Source organism: Prionailurus bengalensis, chromosome B3 (genome assembly GCF_016509475.1).
Source record: "Prionailurus bengalensis isolate Pbe53 chromosome B3, Fcat_Pben_1.1_paternal_pri, whole genome shotgun sequence".
In the NCBI taxonomy this organism is placed as follows: Eukaryota; Metazoa; Chordata; class Mammalia; order Carnivora; family Felidae; genus Prionailurus; species Prionailurus bengalensis.
The window spans coordinates 42,510,646-42,535,851 of NC_057355.1; the positions used below are offsets into that span (position 1 = coordinate 42,510,646).

Genomic DNA, 25,206 nt, shown 5'->3' on the forward strand with positions numbered 1-25,206 from the left:
CCAATCAAACAAAAATAAAGGAAGGAAATCTAGAGAGTAGAGAAAGGGAAATGGAAAATAAAAACCGTATGAATGGCTGTTGTTTAAACTTGGATTAATAGTGGTTAGCAGTTCAAACTAACAGGAAACAAAACACACATTCATAGAGGCTCCCCACTCCCTTTAATGTTGGAGATAAAGTTTACAGAGCCCCTTCAAAGTACTTGAAATGTAAGGCTTGTTGTGTGTTCTGATGGCACTTCCAGCCTCCTCCAGGAAAAGAGGGCTCCGGTTATACATATGCAGTAACCGCTGGAAGAGGTACATTTGTACTTTGTGGGGTAAATGAGATCAAGTATCAAAAGGTGACTTGTAAACCAGAGAAAGCGATGCTCATGTATGGAAGGGTCATGATGATGGGCGTGACAATGACAATTCAATGGCAGTTTTGGCCACTGTCATCACAAAACTCAGTTGGGAGGCAAGTAGTGTCTAGGCTAAGAAGACACTTCATTTGAAGCATACAGACTAGGTGGTTTGGGTATCACTCAGAGCATCTGTTTCTTTAGCCACTAAGTAAAGAACATACAAACACATTTCAGGAAGCTGGTGAATAACCAATGGCTTACCTTGGCCAGTTTGCGCCTCAGGTACCCGTTCCCGAATGACTCGACATGCATCGTACACGGCTGTAGATGGTTCAAACTGCATGGTCTTTACCACATTGCAGTGGCGGACACAAATCTTTAAGGACAGGGCCACCATTTTCCTAGATGATGTGAAGATTCTCACTTAGAATGTCTGGAAAACACAGAGAGACAAACCCTGATGGTCATAATCATCTTGAAAAAACTGCTAGACTCTAGATCAGTTTTAAATAATTGCAGGAATAAAACAGCAATTAAAGAGAACGCTTTGGATAAAAACACAAAAGATTTTGAAAATTTCTAAATAAGACAACAGCTTGTAGTTCCAGGGTTATCGTTATCAGAGAGTGGCAAGTGGAGGCTCTAGGGAAGAGGATCCGTGGATTTTCACCAAGGCTCCTTCTCAATGATGCTCCCTACTTGGAGTTTCCAACAGGGAGTCTTCAGTGTGAGAAGCAGAGAGCCTTGGGCACCCACAGCTATCTCCTGAAGATGCTTCTGTTAGCAGCCTCAGTGCCCCAGCTCTCTCCCCACAGCTCCTGGGGAGAGAGAACAAATACCAATGCTCTCCTGGGTGCTCCTCAGGGCAAAAAATTTCCACGACACCATGTACCAGAAGACTTGGTGTCTAGGCCCAACTCCAATACCAGCATCCTGTGTAAATGCAAGCAAGGCCCTTTGGCCACTCTACTTTAATTTCCCCACAAGTAAAGAAGCCACAATGTTAACAGCCCTGCCTAACTCATAAAAGAACCAAACCCCCAAGAGTTCTCAATGGGAGCCCAATGCCCAGCCACAATCAGTAATGAGGCCAGAGTGGTTGATTTGAAACAGCCAGTGTGCTATATACATACTCTTCTGGGGTCTCTAAGGGAAGAAAATGCCACTTCAGTTGTTATTTTGTTCAGAGAAACTATCGGGATATTTCGCTTCTTGTCCAGTTTTATGGTTTTCGAAAGCATACAGGTTTAGCCTAGGTTTTATTTCATAAGTAATTTCTTTTTTATTTATTTATTTATTTATTTATTTATTTATTTATTTTTTTCAACGTTTATTTATTTTTGGGACAGAGAGAGACAGAGCATGAACGGGGGAGGGGCAGAGAGAGAGAGGGAGACACAGAATCGGAAGCAGGCTCCAGGCTCCGAGCCATCAGCCCAGAGCCCGACGCGGGGCTCGAACTCACGGACCGCGAGATCGTGACCTGGCTGAAGTCGGACGCTTAACCGACTGCGCCACCCAGGCGCCCCAGTAATTTCTTTTTTAAACCTAAGTCCAACAATTTAGTTCCTCTTGTGGTGGCTTATGGCTTATTTTGACAATGTGCTCTATTCTGTGGCCAGAAACTTACCCTCAACCCAAGCCAGCCTGAATCAAATGTACCTTCCTCAGGCACAAGAGGGAGGATTCTATTCTGCACCTGAAACACTGACACAGACTTACTTGGCTGTCATCCTGGCCGACAAAATAACGCACTTCAGAGTTAGTAGTTAGAATCCTAGCACCGGATACAGAACATAAATCCACAGCAATTTCAAGTTCTCATCCTTTCCTACCTTTTCTTAGAGAACCTACAGGTAGTGAACCTGAACCCCCACTGCCTTTATGCCCTCTTTCCACTTAAGAACGCAAACGCTAAGAAGCAATGAGGTAGTTGACACACAGAAAGAGAAACAGGCTGACCAGGCCCAGGGAGTGGGTGCCTCTAGGGCATCACTTCCTAGCATGCTTGATTGATTGCCAGCTTCCTAACAACAGGTACCTGGGTCAACTGGACACAGGACATTTTTAAACAGATGTTCTGGTGTTCATGGACAGGGTATTCCTAAAGCCGCATGAATCGTTGCATGAACCAACCATTTAGGCCATCCAACTATAAAGTCATTTTCACATGTACTTATGTTCTGAATGAACTGTCTGTAAAAATATTTCTTGAAGAATGTCAAGACACAGTTCTCAATCAACAACAGCAGTGTTCACTGGGAATCCTCCCCAAATGAATCAATTTACTACAGCCCGGGCAGTGGCTACATCGCTAACATGGCAGAAGAGTTCAAGTTCAAAATATTCAGTGATTTTCCACCTACAGTATCAAGGACTTTACAATATCATGCCATATATAAAAGGATAGATCCAACTCTGTTTTTATAGGCATATTTGTCTAAACAACTCCCCAATTTGGGAAAATAAAATTTAAACTCTAGACCTAAATTGACAAATTTACGGCAATGTAGAGATCACTGCATGAACAGTTTTCCCCCTGGGGCTGGTAACAATTGTGAGGTTTCCCGAACCGCTGAGATCCCTGAGCATGGCTGGTGGTAACAGTCAGTGGTAAAGGCTATGGGGGTCCTTGCTGTCATGGGTGCCATTTATGAAATGTACCAGGGAGGATGGGATGGTTAATCGCTTCCATTCTCTGGGAATAGCAAGTATTGGAAGTGTCCCTGCATGAAGGCTGCTCTTCCCAGGCTCATAATTGGGCTTTCTGCAGAGCAAATTAATGGTCTTTCTAGCCAAGCCAGGAGGGATTCAATCAAAGGAAAATACAGAGCCATGACATGGGGCTGAAAGAAGAACAGAACAGCAAGAGAATAAACACTGGCACTCAGAAGGAAACAGAAGATACATAGGGGAGCGAGGAGAAAGGGGCAGATGGAGAAGCAGGAAGCAGACAGCAGCAAGAAGCCTGCTGGATAGAACCTAGGGCTGTGGGTCAACAAGGAACACAGGAGAGCAGCCCAGAGATTTGGAAGCAGGAGGAGAGAAGCAGAATGTATACAGCAGTGAGGGAAAATCTCTATCCAAAATACATGCAAAAATGAAAAAGCCACTGACTGAGATTGGGGGAAGCTGCTGGAGGCACAGGTTTGGGTGAAAAATCCATAATGAGTTTTTTCAGGATATATTCGGTAGAGAGGTGGAACAGGGTCAAATACAAAGCAGGACACATAATGGTAGGGGGAAGTGGAGCTTATCATATTTAAATGCTCGGAACGAGAAAGATCACCTAGGGAAGTGAGCAAGAGAGAGACCTGAAGACTGTGTCCTGGAGCCAGGTTCTAAAATTAGGCCAAGAAGGGACCAGCAAGGGGGCCCAGTGGTGGGTGAGGGAGGAGAACCAGGAAAGGGTGGGCCCAGAAGAAAGTGCGCCAAGCAGGAGGGAGAGAGCACCTGTGCTAAGGGCAGATCACAGTTGAGGGAGGATGAGGATACAACTGAATCTGGCCGGCAGGTGTCTGACAACTGAGGTAAGAAGAGATTAGCAGAGAGGTGAAGCTAGAACAGCAGGTTTGAAGGAGAAGGGGAGAGGGGCTGGCACAGCAAGTGCAGACTTGTCTCCTCATCTCTTAGGGCTGTCTACTGGAAGGGGTGGAGGAACAGGCAGTGGTTCTCATTTATGCCCTTCAGGCTTATTTATCCAGGAAATACGTATCATGTAATTGCCACCAAGGAAGTCCGTATCTACGTAGCATCTGTACAAACATGGTTTCCACCTGATGATGGCCTGAGGGGCAGTCTCAAGACACCTAAGTGCCCTTCCTGGAGGCAGGTGCTTCAGTGTGCATGATCTCCATTCTGGACCTGCAAGAGAGGAGAGGTGGAGCCAAGTCTTGGTTCAAGGGCAGGGTGTTGGACTAGGAGGGAGTCTGGGCTCCAGGTTCACTCCCAGGTCTGACAATACCTGGGACCTTTGGGCCTGTTAGTTTTCCTCTTTCTGCTCTTTGGAAAGCAGTGGGCAAGTGGCTCCCAAGAAAGGAGTTTCCCAGCGACACTGGATGCTTGGCCAACTATTCCCACAGGATCCCCGGATCTTCTCATCCTAATATCTCAAAAATGAAGCCACAGATTGGAGACAACTATCCTTAGTTCAAGGTAGACTTTCAACACCATGAGGGACACCAGAGATTCATTACGGGATTCGCGTTCTCAACTTTTCTACCACTTTCAATGTTTCAACATGGGTACACATTACACAGCAAAACCAAAAAACGAAAACCAGTCACTCTCAGAGCATTGCTCAGTGGTCAAAACTCAAAGGCCCCAGTTTCTTCTTACTCCTGGCTCTCGGTTTTATTATGACTTAGTGTTCCCAACATGAAGCATGAAACAAGACCCATGATTTCCTTCATGGCAACGTCATAAACATGCAAATTCTGTATATAAAAATGCCTTATAAACTATAAGGTTGGATATTTTTTTTTTATCATGCAATATCATCCACACAGGCAAATCTCAAGGAGTTCTGCAACCAAAGTACACGGTCATTTAATCACCACTCCCAGGGCACATGGCACCGAGCCGTTTCTAGTTCCACCCATGACACAGTGAGATGCTTGCAAAACAGACACGTTGTGACATTAAGGGTCCTGACCTATGGCAAAAGATCATCAGATCAAAGCATGTAAGAACCTAGACGTCAAGTACATATGAGTATGTGTTTTCAACACTTAGGCGAAGTCTTACTATGTATCCCTTCAAGCCCTGAGAAAATCTCGTAGCTCAGACAAGATGCCATGATCAAGACGAATGCTCGTTCTCCAGTGAGATGTTCTCAGGGCAGCACAGCAGCCATGTGGCCTGCAGCTGACTCTCACCTCCACTCCCCTGTATCCTAACCCCTCTGGCTAATTCCTGCCTCTCCCGGCAGGGAGCCTGAGACAGCAGACCAGGTTTCCTTTTTGGGTTTGGCTGCAAAGAAGGTTCAGAGCTAACTGTGTTATAGTCTAACCTCTATCTCTATTTTATGCTATCTTTTTCTTTTACCCCAATTTGAATGTATCCTATCTTGCTTGATCTTAAGTAGTTTTTTTGTTGTAGTTTTGGTTTCTTGCTAAAGGACAGGGTATAGAATTCATAGAACATAGGTTATTTTCCTTTCCATAATTTCTTCTCATTCTGACCATTTTTTGCCCTGATTTATGTGTGAAGGTCACCTGGGGCCAACACAAAACCTTCCTGTGCCATCCATTGTGGCCGATGAGCCAATGGAACCAGGGGTGAGACTCTGACACTCTCCTTTTAAAGTAAACACTGGTCCCAGGGAGTTGTAAACAGCCCAGAAAGGTGGCGGCGGTGCAGACTGCCAGGCTCAGGCCAGTCCACCCTCAAGTAAACAAGCCCAGCCCAGCCAAGAAATGTCCACCATTGCTCAAGATGAGCACCCACCCCTCAGGGATCTCCGCTCTGTCAAGTGAGGCTGTGAGGTGCTCCAACCTTCCCAGTTCATGACCCTGAGCTGGTTACTTCACTGCGGTCTGCTTCCATTTCTTCCATAAAATGGGGGACAATAACCTGCAGGTTGCTACAGGAATAAATGGACACATGTCAAAGACACAAAGAAAGTGCCAGATAAGGGTTTCTTATTACTTGTCTTAGCCACAGTGGTTGGAGAAACACTGGAAGCAGTTTATTCTATTTAGCCACTGTCTGAGCTGCGCAATTCAATTTATTGTTTATTTTACATCTATTATGTAGTAGACATGATCATGGGCGTTAGAGAGCAAAGACAATCAAGATTCCTGTCTAGATAGCACTCCCCTTCTAGTAACCCTGTTCACTGTACAGTTCCTGTGTTCATCTTTATTCAAGCCATTCAACATGCTTTTTGTACATGCAGAATTACCCAAGGATGAGCCGGGAAGCTGAGTGTGCTTGTGAAACAAGGAACTCCTCAGGCTGTTCTCTTGGATGTCAGTCAGACTCCCCCAATCCAAGAGCCTAAAGGAGCAAAACTTCACCCTACGGTATGGGTCAGGGCTGGCATTAAAGCAAACCCCTGCCCTGGGGCTTGTCAATGAGTTCTGTCCAGGGGCAACCTAGGAGAGGGGCCACGGGGTTTTGCACACTCCTCTATGGAGCACAAGTGTCATACACAGCTGACAGGACAACAGGGCCAGGCTACCATGCCTCAGTAGGAGCCTGGATCCTGAATAAAGTAAGAACTGCCACCATCACTCTCCTCTCTCCACCTCCAGCCACTGACTCCATTCTGACCCATTGGAAGACCACTGTACCCAATTATGATGGCCGTCTCTGAACCCCTTCTTTAGGTCTGCTTTCCCCTCCAGCAAGCAAAATACAGCCATGTCTGATAACAGCATGCATTGCATAACCAAAAGTCAGCATAAAATGTGGGGCTATCATTCACCTCAATCTCCAGTGAGCAAATCTGCTCTCTTGATACACCCAGGAAGGATATTCCCTTCTCTCCATTCTTTAACCGATCTTCCCCAAGGAAGGAAGGGGAACAGCTCAGCTGACAAGTAAAAACCCTCCACTTGATGGGGTCACAGTTCCCAAGAGGTGCCTCAAAAGCAAAAACCAGGGTCTCGCCCTCTATCTTGCTTTCTTGTGCCCTCTATCTGTGCTCAGCTCAAACATTCACAACTTGCAGTACAGGATACTGAGCCCACCAGGCACATCTAGGTGCCTATGTGTCACCATCTAGAAGGGTGAGTCAAATCCACTGTTCACTGGGAGCCAGCTGGTTTTCATCCAGGGATGGGTGAGGAGGAGAAAAGGCAGAGTGTCCCATGTTGGTCTCACAGTCAGCTTTACCAGGGAGCCAGAGGCCTTCCTTAATAACCTGGCCTTCCCCCATCGGGCCCCTCAACCTCCCTCTTCCCAACTAGTGAGAGCGCAGACAGCAGAGTCTGAGTAGAGAGGCTCCTCTAGCCCCCCCACATTCACAATTCGGGAGAGAAACTCCAGCTAGCCCTAAGCTTGGGGAAAACAGCACAAGAACACGGCTGATGGGATTTCCTCACATGGTAACAGCCCACATAGAAAAATACCAGAATCATCAAGCTCCCCCTTTGCAGCCAGAGCAGGGAGACCCGAAAAGCAAGGAGAATATTCACATGAGGATCTCCTCTCTGGTCCTCCTTCATGGAAGCATGAGACCACGACTGTTTGAGTTTGCATACCTCAACTAGAAATAGCCCTTAAAAGGTCAGGTGATAATGGAACAGAGGGGAAATGATTAACCACCCACGCAGGTGTGAACTCAGCAGCAGGTCGGGCAAGTCAATAAAAATTCCAGCCAAGCGTTTGGCACCCAGAGCTGCTTTGCAAACCCTCCCTATGCCTCTTCACCCACAGAGCTATCGCTGTGTTCCCGCCTGTCCCGAGTACACCTGCACTAAGACACATACACAACAGGGTCTCAAGAATACATTTTCTGGGAGAGGTCTTCCTCCCTCACTGTTTTCCCACAGCAAGGACTGTATTATCACAACAACCTATGAATCTCAAGGCCCTAGCCCAAGGCCCACCGCACCGGAGATGCTCAGTAAATGTGGAATTTCTATGTCCTGCAGGCAAAGACTTAAGCAGATGTTTTACTAAGTTAGTCATTAGGAATTATCCACACAAACACCATGACTAAAGTATGATTGGAGGGCAAACACCAAGTGGGCCCTATTTCTACTCATCGGCAACTTACCCCATGGACCACAGAAGCTTAACCTCATGGCTTATAAGATGAAGTTCTCCGGCCTGGCAAAGGAGAAACTCAAAAAAAGGACCAAGGCCATAGCAGTCAGGAACACTTGGGAGGCTCCCTGAGGGCAGGGACCATGTACATTGCTCACTGTAAAGTACCTGCGCAGAAAAGGGCTCAAGATGTGTTTAATCCATGGAGGGCAGGGCAAGTCAGCAGTACTACCTCCAAGATGAAAGTCGAAGAATGTGCTCCCAGTATGGAGTATACAATGATGGGGAAAAGAGCTTTGATCCTATTTTCCATTTTCAAATGAAGAAACTAGGATCTTGAGATTAAGCGACCTCCCCAAGGTCATACTGCTAGAAAACCACAACCAGACCTTGCCATCCTGCCACGAGGATCTGCTTTCTATGTGGTGTGACGAGAGCCAACCAAGGATCCCTCTAACTTACCTTCCCATCTCCACTCACCTCTTGGCACTGCCATATGAAATTCCATCATTAATTATATCACTGGTCACAAAGATGTGCCCCCGGTTAAACCTGCTATGCAAGTGGATATCTGCATGTATCACTTATCACTGTCTTAGAATGTTGCGTTTCAGACCCTTTCAGACAAATTGAGAGCTGCCCTTTATTAAAGATGATGCCTAATTCCCAGGAAATTCTAAGGAGGTAGGAGGGTTACCGCAGACCAGTCCAGAGCTCTGGCGGGGCTAATAAAGGGCAGCGAGCAGAGAAGTGGGAAGAAAACGTGCTAAAACGAAGAGGAGCAGACACTTATGGGCTCACAGTGTTTTAACCTGTGCTTAGAAAGGATCTGAATGTGCACACCGCTTTGAAATGTATGGGTAATCAGGTTCAACCTGCTTAGCGTCAGGGTGGTCGAGACCTCCCATCCACCCACTTTCCCTCTTCCGTTAATGCTCTAAGAACTTTCCATTTTAGCAAAACAATGTCTTTTCAAATCCTGCACAACTGCCTTGGTTATTTTAGTTCTTGCGGGGTACCTCTATCTGAAATGCGTCATGCACCCCATTCTTCCTGGTTACTCACCCTATAAGCCCAAGCCCAGCATCAAGCTTGGCTTTCCTCGTCTTCCCAACCACCCCCGATGGAGAATTCCTCTCCTCTCCTAAGCTCGTGGGGCACTCACCTGTAACTCCTGCTCTAGCACCAGCCCTCTCGGACTCCAGTCCCAACTCCAACAATAGAACATGCTACATCTAGTGTTTATCTGGCCCTGGAGAATTCCACAGCACTTCCACATGTCTCCTCCCTTGATGTGCCTAAGAGTTTACAAAGTACAACAGATTTTTTAAATTTTATTTATTAAATTTTTTTTTTTACATCTCCATTTCACAGATGGACAATGTGGTAGGATACAGTACTCCTATGGAATATATCTTCATTTCCCTCAGACCACTGAGAAAGCTGTGGTGGCTTTCCAGCAATATCAGTGGTCCCCTGTGGTTGCTGAGACAGCAGAATAAATCATCTACACAGCTTAGTCCTCCTGTAGTCCACCTTGAAGCCCTGTTATTTGTTTCCCCTTACAAGTTAAAGAGGGAAGAAGGTTCCAAATTGAACTCTAATTTGAATTCTTGTACCCCAACTCAAATGATTTGAAGCTATTTACAAAAATACATAGGCTAGGGAAAAAAAAAAAAGGTCATGTCCAACGAAAAGCAGAAGAAAAATAAAAGTGACGGTTGAGACCAGGAGAACTGTGAATTATTTGCTACTTGTTTGGATCACTGGTAATAAACTCATCCCATTATTCATTTTTTTCTGACCCTTGGTGACAAGCCTGTTAAATCCCAGGAAAGCAGATTCCCTAGGCTACTGGCGATGCTGATAAACATAAGCTTGGTCACTAAGGCACACACCATGGGGATGGGTACACATGGACTGGGTTTTACCTGGACAAAATAGAGAGCTTTGTTCTATGAATCTGGAAAAAAATATTCACCGTGTTGCACACCAAAGCTGGTAGAACGAGTGCAAAGAACGTCAAGTTTCTTCTCAGGTCACATTCCTCGTGCTTGTGCTTATTTAATGCTAAAAAAGTATACACTGGGTTGTAGAGTATCTGCCAAAGCAGTGTAGGCTTGGTATTTAGCAATAGGGCACACCATCAAGTTTGGTTTAAGAAACAAACAAATCTCCTACTTCCCATCTCCAAATCCCTTTCACTACAAAGGTTTTTCAGCACTGATCTCTGACCGGTGAATTCACAACTGCAAACCCACAGCATCATACATCAGTCAAAAAGGCAATAGTGCATGGTTTTGGCAAGGACAGATGCTAAGGAAAAAATAGAATACTAAAAACATATTCTCGAGGCTTATCTCTATTAATCCATTAACCATAAATCAGAAGGGCATTTCTGTTACAGCAGACAGAACAATAAGGCATTTGTGAGAAGAACTGAAACCAATCAGGGAATTTGATGCAATTTACATTTCTGGAGATTCCAAGCCCATCACAGTAGCACTTCAGCATTCACACACGAGATTAGATTTTCCAAAGCATCCTCATTTTCTGTGGCCATTCATTCTGAGATCACCCCCCCATTTTATATCTGAAAATTGGAACGATTCAGTTAACTTACCTCTAGCCTGTGGCATCCCCAAACTCAGCCATGAAAGTCATCAAGTCCACCTGCCTGCCTGCAGGGTAGGTAAATCCTTACTCTAGCTTTCTTTCCCTTCTCCTCCATGTAGGAACTAAAGCTTGTATTTTTAAATTTCTTAATCAACAGCAGCCAACATAGATAAATAATTACGTGCCTTCATGAATTCTAAACCCTTTCTGTATGTCAAGTCCCTGAATCTTTAACATTACCCTTTGCTAAGGAGTTTAGACTCCACCCAGATAAGGCAACCAGGACAACTGAGGTTATGGGGCTTGACAGAGGCCCCTGCACTGTGGGCCCTGCCTCCTCCCGTGTGCTGTTTGAAACCACAAGAAACGTGGAAAACTCTGTTAGGAGAGTGGCCAAATGGGTTAAGGTTTTTGTTAATACTTGAATTTTCATGGGTTGCGTTACTAGAAATCACTCCACAATTCAGAGAGGTCTTACCTGCCCTGGATCATCAGGCTTAGGAGGTTATGTCTCTTAAGTAACAGGCACTCACAGTTGAAGGGAGAGATTTAAACCCAAGTCCTTCAGAATCCAGATTTCCTTGAATAGTCCCACCCACACATAAGCAATGCTAACATCTTGACTCATCTTCCACTGTTTATGCAGGATTTTAGGTGGTTGAGATCACACACTCCATGTCATTCTGTATTCTCATGTTTACCCCATTTTAATTATACAAGAATCATTTTCCATGGGATTGTACATTTTTTAGAAACTTTTATTTATTTTTTATTGTTTTTTTAATTTACATCCAAATTAGTTAGCATATAGTGCAACAATGATTTCAGGAGTAGATTCCTTAGTGTCCCTTGCCCATTTATTCCACCCCCCTCCCACAACCCCTGCAGTAACCCTCAGTTGGTTCTCCATATTTATGAGTCTCTTCTGTTTTGTCCCCCTCCCTGTTTTTATATTATTTTTGTTTCCCTTCCCTTATGTTCATCTGTTTTGTCTCTTAAAGTCCTCATATGAGTGAAGTCATATGGTTTTTGTCTTTCTCTAATTTCACTTAGCATAATACCCACCAGTTCCATCCACGTAGTTGCAAATGGCAAGATTTCATTCTTTTTTGATTGCCAAGTAATACTCCATTGTATGTATGTATGTGTGTATATATATATATATATATATATATATATATATATATATACACACACACACACACACCACATCTTCTTTATCCATTCATCCATTGATGGACATTTGGGCTCTTTCCATGCTTTGGCTATTGTTGATAGTGCTGCTATAAACATGGGGGTGCATGTGTCCCTTCGAAACAGCACACCTGTATCCTATGGATAAATGCCTAGTAGTGCAATTGCTGGGTTGTAGGGTTCTATTTTTAGTTTTTTGAGGAACCTCCATACTGTTTTCCAGAGTGGCTGCATCAGCTTGCATTCCCATAGAAACTATTAAAAATAGGTATATAATATTGCAATGCAAGTCATAATTTACTCAGTTGTATCTTTGCCTTTATATAGGCCCAGCTGCTTGTGAGTTTTCACTATTATAAAATAAGGCTGCAATAGGATTTTGTTTAAAAACTTTTGTTTTTTTATTTCAGCTTTTCTTAAAGTAGACTTGTTTTTAAGGATTCATCATTATATTTAAGGAGCAACCCAGAAGATATTAAAGACCAAAAAAATCTGAATCTATAGGTATTAGCAGTTTGATTTATGGGTTAACTAAACGAATATGCATTAACAACCAAGAAAGCCAATAATCAATCTAGATTTTATAGTTCAATCTAGCCCGGAGAATGATCCTGCTAGCAAGGTCTCAGGCTGGCAAGGACCATATCAAAAGATAGCATTGACAAAGGCGTGAACAGGGGAAAAACATCTGGTATGGGCAATAAACCACATTTACAGAAAAGAGGCTGAAGAAAGATGCTTAATATAAATTTTAAAATATATTGCTAATAGCAGAAGTGACAGAAGAAAAAATTGGAATAGACTCTACTAAAGCAAATAGTGGACATACACAGTAAATATCAATGCTTTGATTTCTGTAAGCTCAAGTTTCTAGAACTGCCTGGTGGATCAAACCATAATTACAAAGTTGAAGTACTTGGACAGAGTATCATTTTCTTGTACTTACTAAAGCCAAATTGCAAGTCTTGCGAATTCTACCAGTGCATTATAGATAAGATTTACATTTCCATATAATAAAACCAAAACAAATTTCAGTCTGTATACATAAATATCACCTCATCAGGAGCACAGCGAAGAAACAAACATGTCCTCTTGGGAGATGACATCAAATAATGAACTCCTAACAGCACAGTTGAGTATAGCACAACATCTTAAAGTACTCTTTTAAGGTAGTTTCCTTACGTATTATGTGTCTCTACAACCTGGACTAATTCTTGGAAAACAATCTTCAAAACATATAAAACTTATGATGGGGCATGTGGGTGGCTCAGTCAGTTGAGAGACCAACTTTGGCTCAGGTCATGAACTCACGGTTCCTGAGTTTGAGCCCCACATCAGGCTCACTGCTATCAGCCTGTTAGCACAGAACCCATCTCAGATCCCTTATACCCCTTCCCTGCTTGCACTCTCCCAAAAATAAATATATTAATAGATATATTCATAAATATATTAAGATAAAGCTGGAAAAATAAAAGAGATGCAGAGACCAACAGAGAGTGAGAAACAAAGGATAAGGACCCTTAAGGAAATAGCAGGACTGAAGAATTTCCTGGCTTCGAAAGTGTCAGGGCCTCATCTACAGGACTACACTACAATATGTTGTCATCTCTCAGTGCTGGCTTGTTATATGGACACGTATCATCAAATTCAACACCTAACACAGCATTATTGGTGGCAATGTTTCCTTTCCCCAACATTCATATGTTGAAGTCCTAAGCCCCAGAACCTCAGAATGGGCCCCTGCTTGCAGAGAGGGTATTTAGGGGGATAATCAGGGTAAAATGAGGTCATGAAGGTGGGCCCTAATCCAAAATGACTGGTGTCCTTATAAAAAGGGGAAACGTGGATACAGAGACACACATAGAGGGAAGGCAATGTGAGGAGACCCAGGTAGGAGATGGCCATCAAGCCAAGGAGAGGGGCCCACAACAGACTGTTCTCTCACAGCCCTCAGAAGGACACCCTGACCTGAGCCTTCCAGCCTCCAGAACTGTGAGACAATACATTTCCGTTGGTTATGCCACCAGTTTGCAGTTCTTTGTTACGGCTGCCTCAGTAAACTAATGCACTTAGCCAGGCTAATTATGGTTCAATTCAGATTTTAATTAGTATAATTTTCCTAAATATAGGAAATTAGTACAATTTTGACACAAACTGACAAACAATATAGTCAAATGTATGTAATTATCTGCAGAGAAATTACATATACGCTGTGTTTATTAACATGTAAATGTAGGCATAGATGCAGATATTGGGGTAGGCAAATGCACAGGCATATGGACATGGATATCTTCTGCCCACAGTCACAACAGTAGTAAGCTGTGGCAGGGATGGGGAGGGCTTTAACCTGGGTGTATCTACCTCTGGGGTCCACGGCTTGCTTCAATCCCACCGAACAAAACTAGACTGTAATGGAGAGAATGCCTGTCCTCATAGGATGGTGTGGTAGGAGATATGCAGAACTTAGGATCTTTATAGGCAAGCATGGAAGAGACTATGAAAGTGGTTTATGGGCAAAGTAAAACTATATTTTTTGAGTTTCGTTGATTTGGGCTTTAGTCATAATACACACTTTCCTCCAGGAATTAAATAAATTCAATTACAACACAAGACAACTTTCAACTGCTCTAATTCTGATGAAACTGAATGGTTCTCTTCCTTGTGAGATCATCCCTTCCCTTGGATAAAGAAGCAGGATGTTTCCCTGCCTTTTTATGCCAGGCAACCCCATAATATATTCCATTCCTAACCTGAGTCATTTTAATGACCTTCTGTGGAGTCTTCTCTCACATTCAACACAAACACCCTAAGTTGGAGACCTAACTATCTAGGGCACGAGTATCTCATGGACACAGCAAGAATTGAGACTCATATCCCAGGGCTATAAGGAAAGGCAGAGAGGGGACTGATAACTAGTCAATCAGTAACTATTTACCAATCACTTATAATGTACAAGCCACTGTGTTGAGTCCTTCAGGGAATACAGGAGATGGAATGAGACTGGTGCATTGCATTCGATGGGCTTCAACTCTCAGAGCACACATACGACCCACACCCACAGAGAAGACCCACTTAAGAGGTAACCAAGAAGTTCTTGAAGAAGAAGAAGAAGAAGAAGAAGAAGAAGAAGAAGAAGAAGAGGAGGAGGAGGAGGAGGAGGAGGAGGAGGAGGAGGGACTCAATCAGAAGAGCATGTGACTCTTGATCTCAGGGTCGTGAGTTTGAGTCCCATGTTGGGTGTAGAGGTTACTAGGAAAAAAAAAAAAAGTAGACACATGGCAGAGGACCAGAAACACCAAAGGGATAAAAGTAAAACTTTGGGTAGAGTCATGGAAGAATAACATCAGGCAGAGGGCAAGATACAAGCTCATACACGATGGACAGAATTGGGTAGATAAGGGAGAAGGTTCATGTTCCAGATGGCATTAGGAAAAGTCACTCTTCCACCCTGGGGAAGTTCTACTCTTTGTTCACGACTCAGTTGGTCACATTCCGTACTCCCCTCTCCAACAGTACTCACCACCCAGGACTTAGTGACTCCAGGGCCTAGTACAGAGCCTGGCAGATGCGTAGGTATGCCATGAAAACTGAACATTGAGTCACCTTTTCTCAGTCTACTTTCCATATGTAATGATAAGCTTCTTGAGGGCCCACAATGATTTCTTACTGTTCTCAATGTTGGACAGATTTTCAGCACGCAATTGATAAACAGGTGGATGCAATTCCTCCATCTGATTTCTTTCCTTTTTTTTTTTAATGTTCATTTATTTTTGAGACAGAGAGAGACAGAGCATGAATGGGGTGGGGGGGGTGGTCAGAGAGAGACGGAGACACAGAATCCGAAACAGGCTCCAGGCTCTGAGCGGTCAGCACAGAGCCTGATGCGGGTCTCGAACTCAGGACCACGAGATCATGACCTGAGCTGCAGTCGGACGCTTAACTGACTGAGCCACCCAGGCGCCCCTGATTTCTTTCCTTTTAATTACACAATAACAAGTATCTAAAAGAAATGATGGCTCTGTTAAAAAAAAATAGTCCAGTTCCTTCAGATTTGAGAAGATTTATTCTCATCTTAATACTACCACAACCTGTCAGCCAATTTGAAGCATACCCTTTCCATTGCCTTGACTAATAGTGAGATAAGCCATGTTATGGAGAAAACATATTTAGATTGGGAGTCAAAACACAGATTTGGATTGGGAGTCCACTGTCTGAGCAGTAACATGACTTAGGGTCTGTGTGACCTCCTAATTCCATGGTTACGCACATACTACATCTCAGTTCATGCAAAACTCACTTAACATATAGCAAGGATCTTATCACTGGAAGAGCCAAACCACAGTATTTGCTGCTACTATTATTACTAATGCCTAATATGCTATTTGGATAAAAACAAAAAATACAGAATTCTAAAAGGTTTTTCTTTGCCCTAAGAAGATACAAAATCAGATAACTGACAGTAGTCAAGCCAGCAGAGGGAAGAGGTAGGGTAATAGCTCTTCACTGAAAACCAGCTTAACATATCCTGTGTCTGCCATTATTTTTTTGTCTTTCTTGCCTAAAAGAAGGTCAGTGGGACAATTTATGACTCAGGTTTTAGATATAGAAAAACTTTAAACCAGAGAGATACTGTGGGTACTCTAGTTCTAAAGTCTTCTGTAGAACCGATTAAAAAACCAGACAATAAGTTTCAGCCCTGACTGCTTCTCAGGATGGCAGGAAGCCAACTACTTCAACTGGAACAGTGTACAAAATGCGTATTTCTTAAAGAATGCAGTCATCCTTTTATTCACCAACTTATACTCGTTGAGTACCGTTCATTAGACCAGATGCTGCTCCTTGTACACAGAGGACCCCAACAAGTAATACAGAGAGATGTGTCTGGAATAAAGGCCAAAGGCACTCTGATCATCAAAGTCTTTCCAGCAGCTTAATGATTCCAGGATGAAGTCAGGACTCTAAGAATTTGGGTGGCTTGGAATCCCTGAGGCTCCTGAAGGGCTCCATGATTAGTCTAGATGTTTCTGGATATTCCCAGGCAACATCTAAATGGGTGACAGTCAGTCAGAATGAGAACAGACCACAGCACAGGCAAGAGCCATCCAACCTTAGTGCCACCCCACATGGTGGCACAAATCCTGTGTATGACACTGCTGTGTCCTCTGTAAATTACTTGCCTATAACACTTGAAGGCCTCAAAAGAGCTGCCTGGGTTGTCCTGAAAGCTGAGAATAAATTTAAATTTGTGTGCAAGAAGGAGAAGAAAGTACAAATAACTTCCAACCATGACTTGCGAGGACTTTGTGGCCACTCTACTGTACCAGCAGTCAGTGGCAGCACCCAATGTAATCCTGTGGGTTCTCACATTATCAAACCTACCAGTGACACTGGAGTAGACAGATTTTAACATTACCACTATATATGCATATATACACACACACACATATGTACATATATTTGACTATTGAAAAAGATACCTCACTATAAAACTGTCAACTTGAAAACACGACAGACCATTATTTGTGCTACAGAAGGCTTAAATAAGACTTAATAAGAATTCATTGAGGAAGCCCTCTTAAAAATTCACAGGTTGAATCCCACTGTATGCCATAAGGTCGTCAGAGGAGCACTACCTTGAACTCTGAGTCCCCTATACCAAAGATTGTCATGAGAGCCCCAAACAGATGAGTGCTCAGTTTACACCATTATTTGAGTGGATGTCCACTTTCTCAGGGTCGGTCTTCATTTTAAAATATCATGGCTCCACACTGTAAAAAGATTTACCCTATCCCCCCGACTTTATACATTTGTAATCATCAACTTTCTAGTTTCCGGTCACCGAAGACCTATCCCTGATCAAAAGGTACGATCACCTTCTCTATACCAGGTTGCAGTAATTCCAGCCAAGTCAAAAAGCACAGCTTTCCCTCTGCCTGCCTGCCAGATTGCTGAAATGCAGAGAGCATGTTCACGGAGCTTCCAAGGAAGGAAGCACTGCTTTGCTTCCAAGCTCCCTGACCAGGCCTCCACCCTCCCTAGGAAAGGCAGGTGAGCACTTACTGGGGCTGGGCTTTAGGCTGCCCAGAGGGTCTCTATCCATTACTGTGGCTGACAAAGGGGAAATGTGGGAGGCAATGACTCAGGCAGACAGGACTGAAGCCAAGACTGGGAGAAAGGAGGGATAAGGGAAGCAGGAGAGACCAGGTGCAGAGAGAGCAGGGAGGCTGGATGGAAATTAAGCTGTGGGACACACAGGAAGCTGTAAGCCAAACTCATCTATTTGGATTTGGGGGAGCATTCAGTTACACATTCATGTTTCCCCTGTTACTATCCTGGATGAGAAAAGGATTGCTAAATATTTCAATGCTCCATTAGAAAAAAATATTATAATGAAAGATCCTTTTGAGTTTTCTGTTTACCTTTGAAAGACACATATAAATAAATTTATGGATAAAAAAAGTTTCTTTATTCTCTTTCCTCCCCAGTGGTGAATCTCTCCATGAGTCAGTCTAAATGTCAAAAGAGAAAGGCATCGTCTCAGGAATATATAAATATTTATAGACAACATTACTCTATCACCCCTGAAATGTTAAACAGAGCTATTTTTCCATTCTCTTCTTTATTGATTCTGTTATATGGTACATAAAAATCAGAAAGCAAAAAAAGGTTAATGGTATAATTCAAGTCACCAGGTCATACATCAATTAAATGCAGACCCCTTGAAATATTAAGTCTCTTTGTGACATATCTGCAGAGAGCATTAACAGAAACAAGCAATCCATGTCAAAACAAACCTAGCCTCAGACCATTAAAGAGTGGCTGTTCAAGTACCTCCATCTGTTATGAACGCCTCCGAGTCTGTGCAGTTCTTCCTCTGAGATGCTCTTAAGGCTAAGTTCTACCAATCTGACTGGGCTGGTAGGAAAGAGTGAACATCTGATGAGATGATTACAAAAACAAAATCCAGGGAGGGCGCTGTTAAGTCCTCACTCAGCTCTCAAAATATTTGTGTGGCCCTCCTCAACTTTCTTGCCTTCCATGAGACCTCAGGTCACATTTATGGATACCTCTTCTGGTACCTCAAGTCTGGCTCCACCTGCATAGACTTCCCTCTACCCTAATGATAGGCAACCTGGAAAGAAGCAAGAACTAAGATTACTGCCATATTTGCACAAATTGCACCTTCCTATAATTATGAGAAAGGTCCCATTGTATTATTAACTAGTTCTAGCAGTTTTTTTTTCAAAAATCAATTATTGTAATCTATCACATCAACAGACTAAAAAAGCAAAATCATTTGATCATGCTAACACATGCAGAAAAAGCATCTGACAAACTCCAATACCCATTCATGATCGAAACTGTCAGTAAACCAGTAATAGAGGGGGAACTTTCTCAACTTGGTAAAGATTATTTACAAAAAAACCCTATAGCTAACATCACACTTAACATGATAAAGCTTGAAGCTATCCCACTAAGATCATGTAAGAAACAAGGATGCCTCCTTTGACCATTCCTTTTCAACAATGTACTAGAAGTCCTTGCAAATGCAATACGGCATGAGACGAAAATAGAAAATACACAGACTGGGAAAGAAGAAATAAAACTTTATTTGCAGGTGACATGATCCTCTATGTAGAAAATCTGGAAGAGTTGACAAATTGGAATCATTATAGCAAAACTATAGGACATAATGTTAATATAAAAAGTCAACTGCTTACCTATATACCAACAATGAACAAGTAGAAATTGATACTAAAAACACAGTACCAATGACATTAGCACCTCCCCAAAAATGAAATACTTAGGTATAAATCTAACAAAGATCTGTATGAGAAAAACTATAAAACTCGGATGAAGGAAATCAAAGCAGTAAATACATGGAGGCATATTCAATGTTCATGGATAGGAAGACTCAATATTATCAAGATGTCAGTTCTTGCCCATTTGACGTATAGATTCAATGCAGTCTCTATCAAAACCCCAGAAAGTTATTTTAAGGATATCAACAAAGTGATTCTAAAGTTACGTGGAGTGGCAAAGAACCCATAATAGCCAATATGATATTGAAGAACAAAGTTGATGCTACCTGACTTCAAGACTTACTATAGCACTCCCATGTTCATCACAACATTATCCACAATAGCCAATGTATGGAAACAACCCCAGTGTCAGTAAATGATAAATAAATAAAGAAAATGTGGTATATATGATATAAATACACAATGGATTATTTGGCCTTCAAAAAGAAAGAAATTCTGTCATTTGCAACAGTATGGATGAATTTGATGAACATTATGCTAAGTGAAATAAGCCAGATAAAGACAATTATCACATGATCTCACTTACAAATTGAATCAAAGAAAAAAAAAACGTCAAATTCATAAAAACAGTAGCAAAGTGGGTGCTAGGGGCTGGTGATAGGGGAAATAAGGAGAGTTGGTAAAAAGGGTGTAAACTTTCAGTTGTAAGATAAATAAAGTCCAAGGCTCTAACAGTGGTTAACACTGATAACACTGTATTACATAATTGAATTTGCTCAAAGAGTAGAACTTAAATGTTCTTACCAAAGAAAAGGTAAATATGTGAAGTGATGGAGGTGTTAATTCAATGAGGGGATCCTTTCACAGTTTACACATATATAAATCAGTGAGCAGAAAGAGACCCAAATAGAATCCCATGGATATAATCAAATGATCTTTGGACAAAGGACCAAAGGCAATATAATGGAGTAGATAATTTTTTAACAAATGGTGTTGGCACAAGATAACCATATAAAAAATAATCTAAAGACACAATACATCCTTCATAAAACGTAACTCAAGATAGACCTAAATGTAAAGTAAAAATAAAAAAACAACCTTCTCGATCATAGGAGAAAACCTAGAAGACCTTGAGTATGGTAATGCCTTTTTTAGGAACAAGATCAGAGACATGATATATGACAAAGTTCACCGATAAACTAGGCTTCATAAAAATTACTAACTTCTGCTCCGTGAAACACATTATCAAGAGAATAAGGAGACTAGCCAAAGACTGGGAGGAAATATTTCCAAAGACCCATGTGATAGACTATTACCCAAAATACACAAATAACTCTTAAAATTCAGTAACAAACATCTTGATTAAAAAATGAATCCAAGACCTTAACAGACACTTCACCAAAGAAGATCTAAAGTGCAAATAAGCACACAAAAAGATGTTCCACAGTATATGTCATCAGGGAAGTCTAGGTTAGAACAATATACACACCTACACACCCAATAGGTGAGCCAAAATCCAGAACACTGACAACACCAAATGTTGGTGAGCAGAGCATGAGGAAAAGTAACAACTCATCTATTGCTGGTGGGAATGTAAAATGGTATAGTCACTTTGCAAGACACTTTGGCAGTTTCTTAGAAAATTAAATCTACTCTAGGGGCACCTGGGTGGCTCAGTTGGTTAAGCATCTGACTCTTGATATCTGCTCAGGTCATGATCTCATGGTTCGTGGGATTGAGCCCTACATCATGCTCTATGCTGACAGCATGGAGCCTGTTTGGGATTCTCCCTGTCTCTGCCCCACCCGTGCTTGTGCACACATGCACACACTCTCTATTTCTCTATCTCTCTCTCTCAAAACAATTTTAAAAAAGAAAGAAAATTAAATATACTTTTATCATCGGATCTAGCAATCACAATCCTTGGTATTTTACCCAAAGGAGTTGAAAACTTACGTCCACATAAAAACCTGCAAATAGATATTGATAAAAGCTTTATTCATAACTGCCAAAATTTGCAAGCAACCAAGATGTGCCTTCCATAGGTGAATGGGTCAATAAACTGTGGTACATCCAGATAATGGACCATCTAGCACTAAAAAGAAATAAGCTATCAAGCCATGAAAAGACATGCAAGAGCCTTAAATGCTTATTACCAAGTGAAAGACCATCTGAAAATACTACATACTGTAGGATTCCAACTATATGACATTCTCAAAAATGTAAAACCACCGATACAATAAAAAGATCAGTGATCTCAAGGGGGAGGGTGGAGTTAAATAGGTAGACCACAGAATTTTTAGGGCAGTAAAACTATTCTGTATATTATAATGATGGATATATGTCAACATACATTTATCTAAATTGATTTTATTTAAAAAAAATTTTTTAACATGTATACATTTCTGAGAGAGAGAGGCAGAGGGTAAGCAGGGGAGGGGCAGAGAAAGGGAGACAGAGAATCAGAAACAGGCTCCGGGCTCTGAGCTGTCAACACAGACCCTGACAGGGGACGGGAACCCATGAACCGTGAGATTGTGACCTGAGTCAAAGTCAAACGCTTAACCGACTGAGCCACCCAGGCGCCCCTAAAATGATTTAATGTGCCCCAAGACTAGGGGCGCCTGGGTGGCGCAGTCGGTTAAGCGTCCGACTTCAGCCAGGTCACGATCTCGCGGTCCGTGAGTTCGAGCCCCGCGTCAGGCTCTGGGCTGATGGCTCAGAGCCTGGAGCCTGTTTCCGATTCTGTGTCTCCCTCTCTCTCTGCCCGTCCCCTGTTCATGCTCTGTCTCTCTCTATCCCAAAAATAAATAAACGTTGAAAAAAAAAATTAAAAAAAAAATGTGCCCCAAGACTGAATCTTTAAACTATGGATTTGGGGTGATTATTATGGGTATAGGTTTATCCTTCATAAAGAAAAAATATATACATATGCCATTTTGTTGAGTGATGTTGTTAAGTGGGGTATGTGTGTGAGTGTGTGTGAACAGGGGATATATGGAATGTCTCTGTACCTTCCTCTCAACCTTATTGCACATCTAAATTTTCTCTAAGAAATTAAGTCTTTAAAAAAATTTGTTTCAGGAGATACAATTCTCAAAGTTCTCTTCTTTGGGGTATATAGCTAGGAGTGTAATTCCTGAGTCATATGGTAATTCTTTGTTTAATCTTTTCAGAAACTGCGTTTTTTAAAGCAGCTGCACCACTTACATTCCCACCAGACATCTATAGGATTCCAGTGTCTCCAAATTCTTTCCAACACTTCTTATCATCTGTCGTTTTTATTACAGTATCTTATGGTTTTGATTGGCATTTCCCCAATGACCAGTGATGCTGAGCATCTTTTTACGTGCTTATTGACCATGTGAGTATCTTCTTTGGGAAAACAGCTATTCTAATCCCTTGCTAATTTTAAAGATTACTTTCCTTTTTATTGTTAGATTATCAGAGTTCCTTCTATATTCCTGAGACTAGAGCCTTATCAGCTACATAATTTGCAAACATTTTCTCCCATTCTACACACTGTCTTTTCTCTTACTTGACAGTGTCCTTTCAACGCCCCCAAGTTTTTAGTTTTGATCAAGTCCAATTTATTTTTTTCTTACATTGCTTATTCTTTTGGTGTCCTATTTAAGAAACCATTGCCTGATTCAAGGTCAATGAAGATTTACAGCTGTTTTATTCTAAGTCTTGTAGTCTTATAGCTCCTACATTTAAAATCTTTGATCCTTTTATTTTTTATTTTTCTGGCGAGAGAGAGAGAGATTGACATTGTGTATGAGCAGGGGAGGGGCAGAGAAAGAGAGAGAGAGAGAGAGAGAGAGAGAGAGAATATGAATCTTAAGCAGGCTCCACACTCAGCACAGAGCCTGACACAGGGCTCAATCCCACGACCCTGGGATCATTACCTGAGTCAAAATCAAGAGCCAGACAGTCAACAGAGCCACCCAGGCACCCTAAATCTTTGATCCTTTTCGAATTATTTAAAAAAAATTTTTTTTTCAACGTTTATTTATTTTTGGGACAGAGAGAGACAGAGCATGAACAGGGGAGGGGCAGAGAGAGAGGGAGACACAGAATCGGAAACAGGCTCCAGGCTCTGAGCCATCAGCCCAGAGCCCGACGCGGGGCTCGAACTCCCGGACCGCGAGATCGTGACCTGGCTGAAGTCAGACGCTTAACCGACTGCGCCACCCAGGCGCCCCTCGAATTATTTTTTTAATATACAGTCTGAGGTAAGGGTCCAAGATTATTCTTTATCGGTTTTATTATTTGTGTATTCATTTATTTTAGTAGGTTCTACTCCCAACAGGGGGATGGCTGAGCCAGCCAGGTACCCTGCTCTTCATCAGCGTTTAAAACTAAGAAATAGCTTTCTCCCCACTACCACTGCATGGTGGAGATGGGGAGAAAGGCCAAAGAATTCCAAACCTAAGATTCATTTATAAACGAGGACAGAAGATAGCAACTGAACTTTCCCTGATGAGTCTGAAATCCCCTTTGGTAATTACAGAAGTTCGGTGTTCTGAGCACTGGGACAGAATTCAGCACTCTGATTTTCAAATGATAGTCAAGTAGAGGGAAGAGTTCAGTTATTAAGGGATATTGCCTTAAAACTAACAAGATCAATCAAATAAACCATTACTGAATACCAGTGATCTTAGCCTTTATCTGTTAGCCCCCTATCTATAATATAAATATGGCTAAGACACAGTCCCTCACCCTAAGGATTAATCTACCAACTTGGAAATAAGGATGGTTTCCCAGCAAGTGGTTCAACCTCTAAGAGTGAAGTAGTTCAATTACGTAAGCCTTGGAAAAAAAAAAAAAGTCTAATATGCTGGAGCCAACAGAGCTAATACAATATTCCAATAGAGGCACAATCTTCTGTGACACCAGATTTGATTTTATAGTGTTAATGACCATTCTGACAAATCTTTACGTGTGTCATACAATGGACCACCACCTCACCAAACAAACAAAAAAGACAGTTTCCCCAAAGACACAGACGAAGAGTTTCTCTGAATTAGGAATAAAGAGGTGTTAAAGTGGTCTACGCATCCTCAATTATTTTTAGAATGTTATGTGCTTTCTAAGGAATTTTCCAAGGTGTAAATGGATTAGAAGTCTCCATTTTAATGGCTACCGAGGTCTTGATTTTTTAATAGCCTAATGTTTCCCGTTTATCATGTGCTTCAAACACTGCCAAAGTAAAGAAAAGCATAACGTACCCAAAAAACATATTTGGAAAGATGTGGGAAGATGAGAACAAATATGCACCAATCAATATATCCCTTATTCTCAAGGGAACAAAACTTCATTAAGACCTGCACTGAGCACAACCTTGCAATCCAGATAAAACCGCGAACCTCAGCTCTTGGGCTAGCCTCACAAGGACCGATCTCAGAATTCCAGGAAAACTTTGGAAAACACCTCATTTGGGGAAAATAGAACCCCCACAAAACTACAGATATCAGTGTATGAAGGCAGGCCAAAAATATGAAGCTTTAAACACCAAAGTCACTACCGGTAATGTTGCGACCCGTCCTGAAGCTCAGCTCAAGGTTCTT

General features: G+C 42.1%; 1 protein-coding gene across 7 annotated transcripts in view; it reads right to left on the reverse strand.

The window, feature by feature from the left end:
* The window catches only part of TLN2 (talin 2), a 447,276-nt gene that overhangs the window by 207,805 nt on the left and 214,265 nt on the right, over positions 1–25,206 (reverse strand). For 6 of the 7 annotated variants that reach the window (XM_043555274.1, XM_043555273.1, XM_043555271.1 and 3 more), the window contains one exon: positions 609–780. In XM_043555274.1, coding sequence (XP_043411209.1) covers positions 609–744 — 136 coding nt within the window. In that variant the 5' untranslated portion in view covers positions 745–780. Of the gene's footprint in view, positions 1–608; positions 781–4,123; positions 4,212–25,206 lie in introns of all 7 variants that reach the window. The other variant, XM_043555270.1, reaches the window with a different exon arrangement.